At 44.3% G+C, this 12,161-nt stretch overlaps 1 protein-coding gene across 1 annotated transcript in view; it reads left to right on the forward strand.

Moving 5' to 3' along the window:
• pigu (phosphatidylinositol glycan anchor biosynthesis, class U) overlaps positions 1-12,161 on the forward strand; it is a 33,446-nt gene that overhangs the window by 20,190 nt on the left and 1,095 nt on the right. Inside the window, exons 6-11 of the mRNA XM_078418775.1 lie at positions 15-115; positions 2,833-2,930; positions 4,876-5,030; positions 7,340-7,483; positions 9,744-9,868; positions 9,969-10,111. Coding sequence (XP_078274901.1) covers positions 15-115; positions 2,833-2,930; positions 4,876-5,030; positions 7,340-7,483; positions 9,744-9,868; positions 9,969-10,111 — 766 coding nt within the window. The remainder of the gene's footprint in view (positions 1-14; positions 116-2,832; positions 2,931-4,875; positions 5,031-7,339; positions 7,484-9,743; positions 9,869-9,968; positions 10,112-12,161) is intronic.

The raw sequence follows: 12,161 nt of genomic DNA on the forward strand, positions 1-12,161 counted from the left end.
CTGTTCTGTTCCAGCTATCTCCTGAACCCATACACTGTGCTCACCTGTGTGGCTAAGTCGACTTGTGCTATCAACAATGCCATTATTTCAGTTTTTATTTTAGCCACTGTGAAAGGTGAGTATTTCTTATTTCTTTGACAAACGTGCAATACCTTATATCTATTTTGTGTGCCAAGCCTGTCCTTGGCAGTCTGTAATCATTTGTTGTGATTTTATTTATTATTCTAAGATTCAGACTAGAACACTGAGGTCACTTAAAATTTCAATCAGTTGAAGCAATAAAAGCAAGGCGAGAATTAGAATAAAACAAATTTTTCTTGGGCAGCACAGTGGCGTAGCTGGAAGAGCTGCTGCCTCACAGTGCCAGAGACCCGGGGTTCGAACCACACCTCGGATGCTATGTCTGTGACCACGTGGGTTTCCTCCGGGTGTTCCTGTTTCCTTTCACATCCCAAAGACGTGCAGGTTTTTAGGTCTCTGTAAATTGCCCCTGGTGTGTAGGTAGTGGATGGGAAAGTGGAATAACGTAGAACTAGTGTGAACGGGTGACCGATGGTTGGCGTGGATTCGGCGGACCGAAAGGCCTGTTTCCACGCTGTCTCGCTAAACTAAATAAACAAAGTTATGGTGTGTTTTAATCTGTAGATTTGCAGTGATGGAGTCACCTTTGATTCAGTGTTTTAGTTATCTCACCTTATGAAATTTCCTTATGGGCAGAAGTTGCTGGCCAGTGTAATAGTAATAGTGACAAGCAGGTGTGCTTCTACCTGAAACTCAGGGGTACAGTGCACTCCTGACCTCCAATACTCTCTGAGGAGTTTGCACCTTCTACCTGTTATTACGTGGGTTTTCCCTGGGAACCTCCCATATCCCAAAGACATGCTGGTCGGTAAACAAATTGTGTTTAGTTTAGTACAGTGAGAAGTTTTTTGTGTGCTATGCAGTCAGTGGAAAGACTATACATGACTACAATCGAGCCCTCCACAGTGTACAGGTACAGGATAAAGGGTACAACGTGTAGTGCAAGATGAAGTGCAGTACTGTCCAATTAACGATTGTCCGAGGGTCTCCAGTGAGGTAGATGGTAGCTCAGGACCGCTCTTTAGTTGTTGAGAGGATGGTTCAGTTGCCTGATAACAGCTGGGAAGAAACCGTCCCTGAATCCGGAGGTGTGCGTTTGCACACTTCTGTACCTCTTGCCTAATGGGAGAGGGGAGAAGAGGGAGTGTGCGGGATGAGACTGGTCCTTGATTATGCTGGTGTCCTTGCTGAGGCAGCGTGAAGTATCGATGGTGTCAATGGAAGGGAGGTTGGTTTGTGTGATGGTCTGGGCTGCGTTCATAATTCCCTGCAATTTCTCACTGTCTTGGATGGAGCTGTTCCCAAACAATGCTGTGATGCATCCTGACAAAATGTCTTCTATGGCGCATCGGCAAAAAGTTGGTGAGAGTTGTTGGGGACATGCCCAACTTCCTAAGCCTTTGAAGGAAGTTGGGGGGGGGGGGGTGAGGAGGAGAATGGTGGACATGCAAGGGAGGATACGTTACAGCAAAATTGAATAGAAAATGTCAAGTCAAGTCAATTTTATTTGTATAGCACATTTAAAAACAACCCACGTTGACCAAAGTGCTGTACATCTGATTAGGTACTAAGGAAAAAATGAAACATACAGTAGCACGCAAACATAACAGCACATACAAAACAGTTCACAGCGCCTCCTCAATGAGCCTCAAACGCTAGGGAGTAGAAATAGGTTTTGAGCCTGGACTTAAAGGAGTCGATGGAGGGGGCAGTTCTGATGGGGAGAGGGATGCTGTCCACAGTCTAGGAGCTGCAACCGCAAAAGCGCGGTCACCCATGAGCTTAAGCCTAGACCGCGGGATAGTGAGTAGCCCCAAGTCGGCCGACCTGAGGGACCTGGAGTTAGAGAGGTGGGTTAGAAGATTTTTGATGTAGGGGGGGAATATCCATTTAGGGCTTTGTATGTGAATAGGAGGAGCTTGAAGTTGATTCTGTACCGTACAGGGAGCCAGTGGAGAGAGGCCAGAATCGGCGTGATGTGGTCCATTTTACGGGTACCCGTCAGGAGTCTCGCTGCGGCGTTTTAGACCAGTTGCAGGCGGGACAGGGAAGATTGGCTGATCCCAGTGTATAGGGAGTTGCAGTAGTCTTAATAGGGCTTGCTTGATAGGATTGATTTGAGAGCCAGCACAGTCTCAATAGTCAGAATGACCTTTTATGTTATAAAATGTTGCCATTTGCTGCTTAAATTTGTGATCCTTTGTCATCTCTACTGCTACAAGAATTTGATCTTTAAGCTATTTTGTTCAACCAGGGCTCCCTCCATTACATCCAGAGCTGCCGGTCTCTTGGGCAACGGGGATTGGCCTTGATTGCAGCTTCTTCCTCATGCAATTAGCCTGCTACCACTTGCCTTTCAAACTCACAAGACACAAATGTTCTTTCAGCTGAGCTGAGCTGAAAAATCACCCAGTAAACCAAGGAACCGTGAGATTTGGAAGGAAAATGGGGAAATTATAATGAGAAATATATAATCCAATTTCATATTTTGATTTAAAAGTCTAATTTTGCTAAAAAGGAAAATAAAATACGAATCTGAAACAAGAATGGAAAATGCTGTATTGTAAGTTTGCTAATAATTTTGATAGGCCTATTTTCAGTGAACCTTTCAGTCAATCCTTTGAAAACTTGTCCTCATTATATAATGAATTTTGTCTTTGCATGTAATGTGTTGCTCAATAAGGCAGCATTTTAAAGTTATCTGCTGCTGTTAATTGTCTTGACTTGAACTGACTTGTTTTCTGTTTTCAGGAAGTGCCTTTATTAGTGCGATATTCTTGGCCTTGGCTGCATACCAATCTCTATATCCTGTTGCATTGTTTGCCCCAGCAGTGCTATACCTTGCACAGGTGATTTACTTTTAATCGTAGCCTCATGTTATTACTGACAGGGTTTTCAATGTGGACAATTCCCTTCCGAAAGGACAACAAATAACCCATCTCTGAGGTCATGGTGGGTAACCATATTTCGCCTGGGCAGCTTGCAGCCCAGTGGTATGAACATCGACTTCTCCCACTTTAGATAGTTCCTCTGTCCCTCTCTTCCCCTCCCCCTTCCCAGATCTCCCTCTATCTTCCTGTCTCCACCTATATCCTTCCTTTATCCCGCCCTCCTGACATCTGTCTGAAGAAGGGTCTCGACCCGAAACGTCACCCATTCCTTCTCTCCTGAGATGCTGCCTGACCTGCTGAGTTACTCCAGCATTTTGTGAATAAATACCTTCGATTTGTACCAGCATCTGCAGTTATCGCCTTATATCAATGCAATGTGGTCTGTACATGCAGATGAGAGCTCGGTCAAGTCCAATATCTCGGCCCTGCTGCATTGCAAAGGAGAGAAACGGACTTCACTGTGTTGTCTACTCGCCGATCAAATTGCTTGTCAGCACACTAACTCCCCAGGAATGGCCCCTTGTACAAACTTGAGTCAGTATTTTGTGGAAAGGTTATTGAACCATGTATCCATGTACTAAAGGTCTTCTAGGTTTAATGCACTTGATTTTCAAATATCTGGCATGGGTAGAGCAGACAATTGATTTTAAAAGGGAATGCCATAGTGAGAGTGTAAATCTCTGTTATTATGTTACATATTAAATCTGTGTGCTGAGGTACTGCAGCTATGCATTGCCAAGAATATCTTGGGCGAAAAACAAATTGCTGGAGGAACTTTGTGGGCTGGACAGCATCTGAAAATGGTTTGAAACGTCATTTGTCCATTTCCATCCATGGATGCTGCCTGACCCGCTGAATTTTAGCCATTTTATTTTTTGTTGTAGATTCCAGCATCTGCAGTCTCTTGCATCTTCAGCAGATCTCGGGATTGATTTAAGTTAGCTAGTTTTGTCAAAGGATGAATGCGATGTAATTGTCTCCTTGTTTTTGGACAAGCGGGCAGCGGTTCTATTCCAGATGATATTCTGTACTCCTGCTGGAAAATGCATTTATCTGAGGATTAGCTGGGCCTAACATGGATCAGGCCGGGACATGATATCTTCTGCTCTGCCTGCCATTGATTCCTAGAGTCACAATAACTTGCTGAGATCTGCTGACATCAAGAACCCGCATGGTTTCCTTATGAACGTCAATTACTTCGGGAAGCTACAGTTTCTGAATCTGTGGAGCTATAGAGTTTTACTGCATGGAAACAGGCCCATTGGCCCAACTTGTCTATGCTGATCAAGATGCTAGTCCCACCTGCCTGTTTGGTCCATATCCCTCTAAACCTTTCCTATCCATATACCTGTCCAAATGTCTTTCAATTGTTGTTATAATACCTGCCTCAACTACCTCCTCTGGAAGCTTATTCTGTATGCCCACCACCCTCTGGGTGATAAGACTTTTATGAGACATTTTTAAATGTATCTTTTGACTATAACATCAATGACATTGAAAATACTTGCTAGAAAACAGATTGGTGCTGCCTTACTGATTGTGTATTGTGTCACTGAGTTCCAAAATGTAGATGGGTTTAGGAAAATGGCAAGCAGTAGTTCCTTGCAAGATATATTTATTAAAGTCCATCTTAAGGATGTAACCATCCTCTGCGAATTATTAACTAATGCAAGATCCAAGGTTGAAGTTAAGGCATGTCCCGAGTGAATTATAGGGAGGTTCATTCTTTCTCTAACTGCTGCACCACAGTCAGAGGAGCTCCAAGCAACAGCAGCACTTCAGCTAAATACCCATCACTGTGAGCGAAGGCAATGTTTTTAAAGGTTGAGAGAAAAAGAGTGATTAAGAATCATTTGAAATGCATCAAAATATACATGGTGATAATCTTTTCCTCTTCCTACAGAAGCAACATCTAACGGTGAGCCTCCACAGTACCGCTTTCCTATTCTATTTGGTCAAATACGCAGTCATGTTTACCGGCTGTTTGCTCATCAGCTTATGCTTGTCGTTTTTCTTGCTGAGTTCGTGGACTTTCATTCCCTCAACATACGGCTTCATGTGAGTTTTTCTTGCAAAAAAATTATTCTGAAACTAAAGTTCAATTTCTGAAATAATCACTTTACACAACTTGCTATCCAAGGTTTTTTAAGCTTTGATTTAATGGTAGAGCTGCTGCCTCACAGCGCCAGAGACCCCGGTTTCGATCCAGACCTCGGGTGCTGTCTGTGTGGAGATTGCACGTTGACCTGTGTGGAGAATGCGGGTTGCCTCCGGGTGCTCCAGTTTCCTCCCACATTCCAAAGATGTGCCAGTTTGCAGGTTGATTGGCCTTTGTTAAATTGTCTTTTGTGTGTAGTGAATGGAGGTGATAGAGGGATATCACAGAACTAGTGTGAACGGGTGATCGATGGATGGTGTGGACTCGGTGGGCCGAAGGGCCTGTTTCTGTGCTGTACCTCTAAACTAAACTAAATTAAAAGGAGGGTGGTGTGTAGTAAACAGCTACTGTCCAAAGTTGAAAGGTAATGGAACAGAGATGAAACCTCTGATAAATCATAAAACGAGTGGCCAAGAACTTTTACAGTTAATTTACCTGTGCGGAGATAATGGGAACAAAGTGAACTTTCTAAAGTAGGCCCACCCTACACCCCAGCCAAACCACAGAAATTCTCATACTTGAAATGTCTTACCCTCACATTTATAGCTGCTCCATCATAGTTAAGCCTGCACTTCAAATGGCAGGGGTACCACGTCAATCTACCGATATGCTTACCTGATCCAAGGTACATGGTGTCACTTTTTTCGTTAGACATCCAGAACCCTTTCCTCACTCCCTTTCATTTATCGCACTTATAAAAGCAGATGAGTTGGGTCTTTTAGTTTAGTTTAGAGATGCAGCACGGTAACAGGCCCCTTGGCCCACCAAGGCCGCGAGGGCCAGCGATCCTCACACTCTAACACTGTCCTACACACACTAGGGACAACGTACTATTTTACCGAAGCCAATTAACCAACAAACCTGTACGTCTTTGGAGTGTGGGAGAAAACTGGATCACCCGGAGCAAACCCACGCAGATCACGGTGAGAACGTACAAAGTCTGTACAGACAGCACCCGTAGTCAGGATCGAACCCGGGTCTCTGGCGCTGTGAGGCAGCAACTCTACCGCTGCGCCACTGTGCTGCCGCACTTGTCGTACGTTCACATGCAAATTTTTTTTAAACCTTTCTATTTTATCTGGTTCTAGTTCCAGAAAGAATGGTGTGGGCATTTGTAGAAGTTTCCAGCCTTCGTTTTAATAATGATTTTGTTTTTAAGCACAGTTTTGCAAACTGCTTAACACGTTGCAGCTAAAAGAAGCTGGGGAGGAATGAATCCTTGTGCCTTATGGGTTAGGACGAGCAGGAGTGCTTCTTCCATACGTTCTCTGGGCAGCTCATTTGCACGGCAGGTAGCTCTGCTGCCTCACACCACCACCAATCTGGGCTTGATCCTGACCTCTGGTGCTGTCCGTGTAGAGTTTCAATATCCCCCCCTGTGACCACGTGGGTCCCCACATCCCAAACAACATGTTGGTTGAGAGGTGAATTGCTGTCTATAAGTTTTCCCCAGTGTAGGTATCGGGTTGGAGAATCTGGATGAAGTTAATGAGCAGGTGAGAGAGAACAAGTCATTGGGGAGGCTAGTAGTGAATGGAATTGCTCCAAATGGCAGCATAGACTCAATGGGCTGAATGGCCTCCCTCTGTTTGGTTAGAAAAGATGAAATTAATGAAAATTAATGGTTTATTAAGCATCATCATTGTGCATCTGATTGTGAAGAAATCTTTTCCATCTAAATTCCACGTCACAAAGACGTGTGCATTTGTAGGTGAATTGACCGCTGTAAATCCCCCTTGTGTGTAGGGAGTGGATGAGGAAGTGTCCGAGAGTCATACAGCGTGGAAACAGGCCCTTCGGCCCAACTTGCCCGCACCAGCCAATATGTTCCATCTACACTCGTCCCACTTGCCTGTGTTTGGCCCATATCCCTTTAAACCTGTCCTATCCATGTACCTGTCTAAATGTTTCTTAAACGTTGCGATAGTACCTGCCTCAACTACTTCCTCTGGCAACTCGTTCCACACACCCACCACCCTTGTGTGAAAAAGTTACCCCTCAAGTTCCTATTCCTATTAAATCTTTACTACCTCACCTTAAATATATGTCCACTGGTTCTTGATTCCCCTACAGTGCGTCTACCTGATAACATAGGACCAGAATGAACAAGTCATTGGGGAGGCTAGTGATGGTCATTGTGGACAGTGGGCCTACTGGTCTGTTTCAATGCTCCATCTCTAAACTAAACTAAATCTTCTGTTTCTTCTAGCCTTTCCGTTCCAGATCTTACACCAAATATTGGATTATTTTGGTACTTCTTTGCTGAGATGTTTGAACATTTCCGCTTGTTTTTTGTGTGTGTATTTCAAATCAACGTATTCTTCTATACTCTTCCATTAGCCGTGAAATTAAGGTAAGATTTCCTTTATTACTATTTAGAATGCTAGCTCCACTTTTGTTCTTAAAAACCCCACAAATTTGCTGGTAATATTCAGCAAGGCAGGCAACATCTTAGTTTAGTTTAAATCCGGATTGAATTATGAGAGCGCACTTGAAATCCCTCCCCCCCCCCCCCCCCCCGCAAAATGTGGCTCTCAAGCCGGGCGAGGCGGCCGATATCGACCTCATCTCGATTTCCCAGGTCGATCAGCGGTTGAATTTGCTCCCTGCGGCCAGGGCTCTGGAACTCCGGCCCGGCCGGAGCAGGCAGATCCGTTCCCATAGCCGACTTCCGTGGCTGACTTTGCGAGCTGGTACCTCAGCCCCTGGGCGGCCTAAGCGGGCAGTTCCGGAACCGTCGGACTCCTCTCGGAGCCCGTGACCTCCGTCGGCAAAATTGATAATCCAGAAAGGCTCTGGAACCAAGGGTGCCAGAAATTCGGTGGTGGACCTGTACAACAATTGGCACTGTTAACATTTTAGCAGCCACTTTGTGGACAGCACATTTCATGAAATGCAGTGATGCGCGTGTGTTCCACCTTGCTTGTGGACTTGCAAGTGCAGTCCCCCTTCAAGGACATTTCAACAGTAACGACACTTCAAAAGCACTTGCACAACCATAATATACTTTAGAGTATGCTACAACTATGAAAAACCCTAAATTCTGGTCCACTTTTTTTCTATCCACTTACACTGAGAATCTGGTTCAGTGAGTGTGTAATTAGGAAGCATTCTAGAATATTAGCGGTGGAAATTAAAATCTCTTGTGTTTTATTTATCATGAATGGATCCATTGACCTGCTTCTTAACCTCTACTTTTAATTTGTTCTATTGATGGAAAGGATAACTTAATAAGGAAAACAAGAATAGCCCACTCAAACTCTTGTAAATTTATGTGTACAGTATTAAATTGTGGTCAGATTATGTTTCTGCTGTGACTGAAATCAATTAAATCAACACAAACCTGGTGCTAATCCTGACGTCATAGAGCGTGGAAACAGGCCCTTCGGCCCAACTTGCCCGCGCCGACCAACATGCCCCATCTACACTAGTCCCACCCACCACCCACACTTGGCTCATCTATATATTAAAGCTCTCGTTTGTTTGTTTGTTTGTTCCTGAACTACAGCCAAAACGGTACACGGTAGCGCGACAATTTTAGGTCCACCTTACTCACCGTTGATTCTTTGGTGCTAATGGAAGAAGTTTCATTGAAATCGGTGTTATATTTTTTAAGTTATTCACATTTTAAAGTTTAAATCTATCTCCTAGGGAGGGAGGGGGGAGTGAGGGAGGGTGGGGGGGAGGAGAAGGTGCTGCACCAATGCAGGAGAGGTTTGGGCCCAACAGGTCCACTTGGTCTAGTAACCCTCTAAATATATTCTAGAGAGCTAGATAGAGCTCTTAAGGATAGCGGAGTCAGGGGGTATGGGGAGAAGGCAGGAACGGGGTACTGATTGAGAATGATCAGCCATGATCACATTGAATGATGGTGCTGGCTCGAAGGGCCGAATGGCCTACTCCTGCACCTATTGTCTATATCCTATCCAGGTCTTTCAACATTGATAAGGCATTGAGTAGAGCACATACAAATCAACATAAAATTGGTTACAAGAAATTCTCTTTAAATGTAATCAAATGATTCTTCATATTTCAGGCTGCATCACTCAAATGCAAGTTTATTTGCAAGATTATTTTGATTCGATTTATTACCAGATTAATAAAGCATCACGTCATTCGCTGGGAAGCTAACGTTACAAATTGACTACAGCGTGTGGCTTGTAACTCTGGCTATTTAGTTTGTTTTGTTTAATGTCACGTGCACCCAGGTACAGTGAAAAGCCTTTGTTGTGTGCTGACCAGTCAGTGAAAAGACAATACATGATTAAAAACTGAGCTATCCACAGAGTACAGATACATGAAAAAGGGAATAACGTGAATTACATTTAGTGCAAGGTAAAGTCCGATCAAAGATAGTCCGAGGGTTTCTAATGTGGTAGATAGTAGCTCAGGACTGCTCTCTAGTTGTTGGTAAGATGATTTAGTTGCCTGATAACAGCTGGGAAGAATCTCCCTGGATCTGGAGGTGTGTGTTTTCACACTTTTATACCTTATATGCAGTGTTTGAATTGCTCGTTTGTAAGATACAGCATGGAAACGCCCTTTGGCCACTGGGTACATGCTGAACAATGCTCACAAGCTCACACAAAGGCTTCTCTTTATACCTTTTGCAGAGACCACCCCATGTTCTTCATGTTCGTTCAGCTTGCAATCATTGCGATTTTTAAGTCTTACCCTACCGTGGGTGACGTTGCGTTGTATATGGCCTTCCTACCCATGTGGAATCACCTTTACCGATGTAAGTACTGACTGACTCGCTGCATCAGATTCCTTGCTGTATTTCTAAACTAAACTAAATGAAAATAAAGAAGCTGAATAAAATTGTTTGTGTTTTTCAGTCCTTCGGAACATCTTTGTGGTATCGTGCATGTTGATCGCTTCATCGGTGTTGTTCCCAGTTTTATGGCATCTGTGGATCTATTCTGGGAGTGCAAATTCCAACTTCTACTACGCCATTACCTTGGTATTCAACGTTGGCCAGGTAAGAGCACAGCCCCGCGTTATGCCCATAGAGGTAACGGAAATCCTCCCTTACAGAATTCACAAGTCACTGACCAAGGTTTTGGGATACAGAACAATATTTGCATTCACGGAATTTATATCGGCAGAAAAGAGGTTTAAAAAAAAAAGGGCAAATTTTACTTTTTTTTGTTCAGTTTGTGTTTCTTAGTTTAGTTTAACTTTATTGTCATGTGTACCAAATGTACAGTGAAAAGCTTTTTTGTTAAGTGCTATCCAGTCAAAGAAAAGACTACATGAATACAGTCAAGCTGTTCAAAGTGTACAGATCCAGGATGAAGGGGGGCAACATTTAGTGCAAGATAAAGTCCAATGCGCTCCGTATAAAGGTCTCGAGTGAGGTAGACGGGAGGTCAGGGCCGCTCTCTAACTGGTGATCGGATGGTTTGGTCGCTTGATAACAGTGTAGGCACAGATGACATGGCTTTTGGTTACAGAAAATCACGTTGTAGGCTGTTTTCAAGGAACGCAGCCACCGTCACACCCCTCCCCCTTTTTTGTGGGGGCTGTCCGTAATTAGTAAATATGTACTATTTGCACTGATGTCTGAATGGGTTTGCCTGCGTAAATTGGGTAATAATTGTCAACATCTTTGCCTCATGTAAGATGGCATTTCAAGAAGGGTGTAGGAAGGAACTGCAGATGCTGGTTTACACCAAAGATAGACACGAAATGCTGGAGTAACTCGGCGGGTCAGGCAGCATCTCCGGAGAACATGGATAGGTGACGTTTCGGGTCGAGACCCTTCTTCAGACTGAGAGTCAGGGGAAAGGGAAACTAGAGGTGTGAAAAGGTACAAAGAACAAATCAAAGCCAGCAACGATAATCAAGGAAGGACGGAGCCCACTATGGTCCATTGTAGGCTGTGGAGAAGGTGAGAACAAGTGGAAACGAACAGTGAAACTAAGTGGGACGGTACTTGACCTGTGCCAGACCATGGCCATCAAGCTGCGTCCGACAGGATCCAACTGCATGCGTTGAGATCAAAAAGTGCTGGAGAAACCCAGCCGGTCAAGCAGCATCTTTCGAGGACATGGATAGGCAAAGGTTCAGGTCAGGCCCCTTCTTCAGACTGATGGTGCCTGATCCACGGAGTTACTCCAGCTATTTGTGTACGGCGCAAGATGCCAGCGTCTGCAGTTCCTCGTGTCCCCATCAGGATCAAGGCAGGTGTACATGCTGAAAGAAGGATCGGGCTCAGGTCAGAGGCTGTTGTGCCTCTCCAGGTCAGGATGACTGGTGTAGTGACATCTCATGTGGACTCTGTTTTTGATCAATATGTACAGCAGAGCAGGTCTGTTCGTCTGCATTTCTAGCAATGCATTGTTCAGAAATGGAGAAAAAATAAATAAAAAATAATCATTCTGGTTGAGTCGGTAACAGCTTATAATTTTATACCCGAATTGACCTCTAAATCCTGCCTGTCATTAGTAATGCCAAAGCATAATATAGATGTAATATAGCATAATATAATATATATTGCTATAGATGATGGTCAAAAACCTCTAAGTGTACATGGGTCCATTTTGTTTTAGGCATAGGATTAGTTTAGTTTAGAGACGCAGCCTTCGGCCCATCAAGTCCACACCGACCATCAATCACCTGTTTTCACCAGTTCTAAGTTACCCCACTTTTGCATCCACTCCCTGCACACTCTGGGCAATTTACAGAGGGCTAATTAGCCTACAAACCCTCACACCTTTGGGATGTGAGAGGAAACCGGAGCACCTGGAGAAACCCATGTGTGTCTCAGGGAGAACATGCAAACTCCACACGGACAGCACCCAAGGTGAGGATCGAGCCCGGGTCCCTGGTGCTGTAAGGCAGCAGCTCTACCAGCCTTGCCACCCTGCTCCCCTGTTTATAGAACAGTACAGCACAGGAATAGGCCTTTCGGCTCACAATGCCTGTGCTGAACATGATGCCAAGATAAACTAATCTCATTTGCCTGCACATGATCCATATCCCTCCATTCCCTGCATAGCCACATGCCTATTTAAAAACATCTTAAA

The sequence above is a fragment of the Rhinoraja longicauda genome, chromosome 22 (assembly GCF_053455715.1).
Source record: "Rhinoraja longicauda isolate Sanriku21f chromosome 22, sRhiLon1.1, whole genome shotgun sequence".
Taxonomy (NCBI): domain Eukaryota; kingdom Metazoa; phylum Chordata; class Chondrichthyes; order Rajiformes; family Arhynchobatidae; genus Rhinoraja; species Rhinoraja longicauda.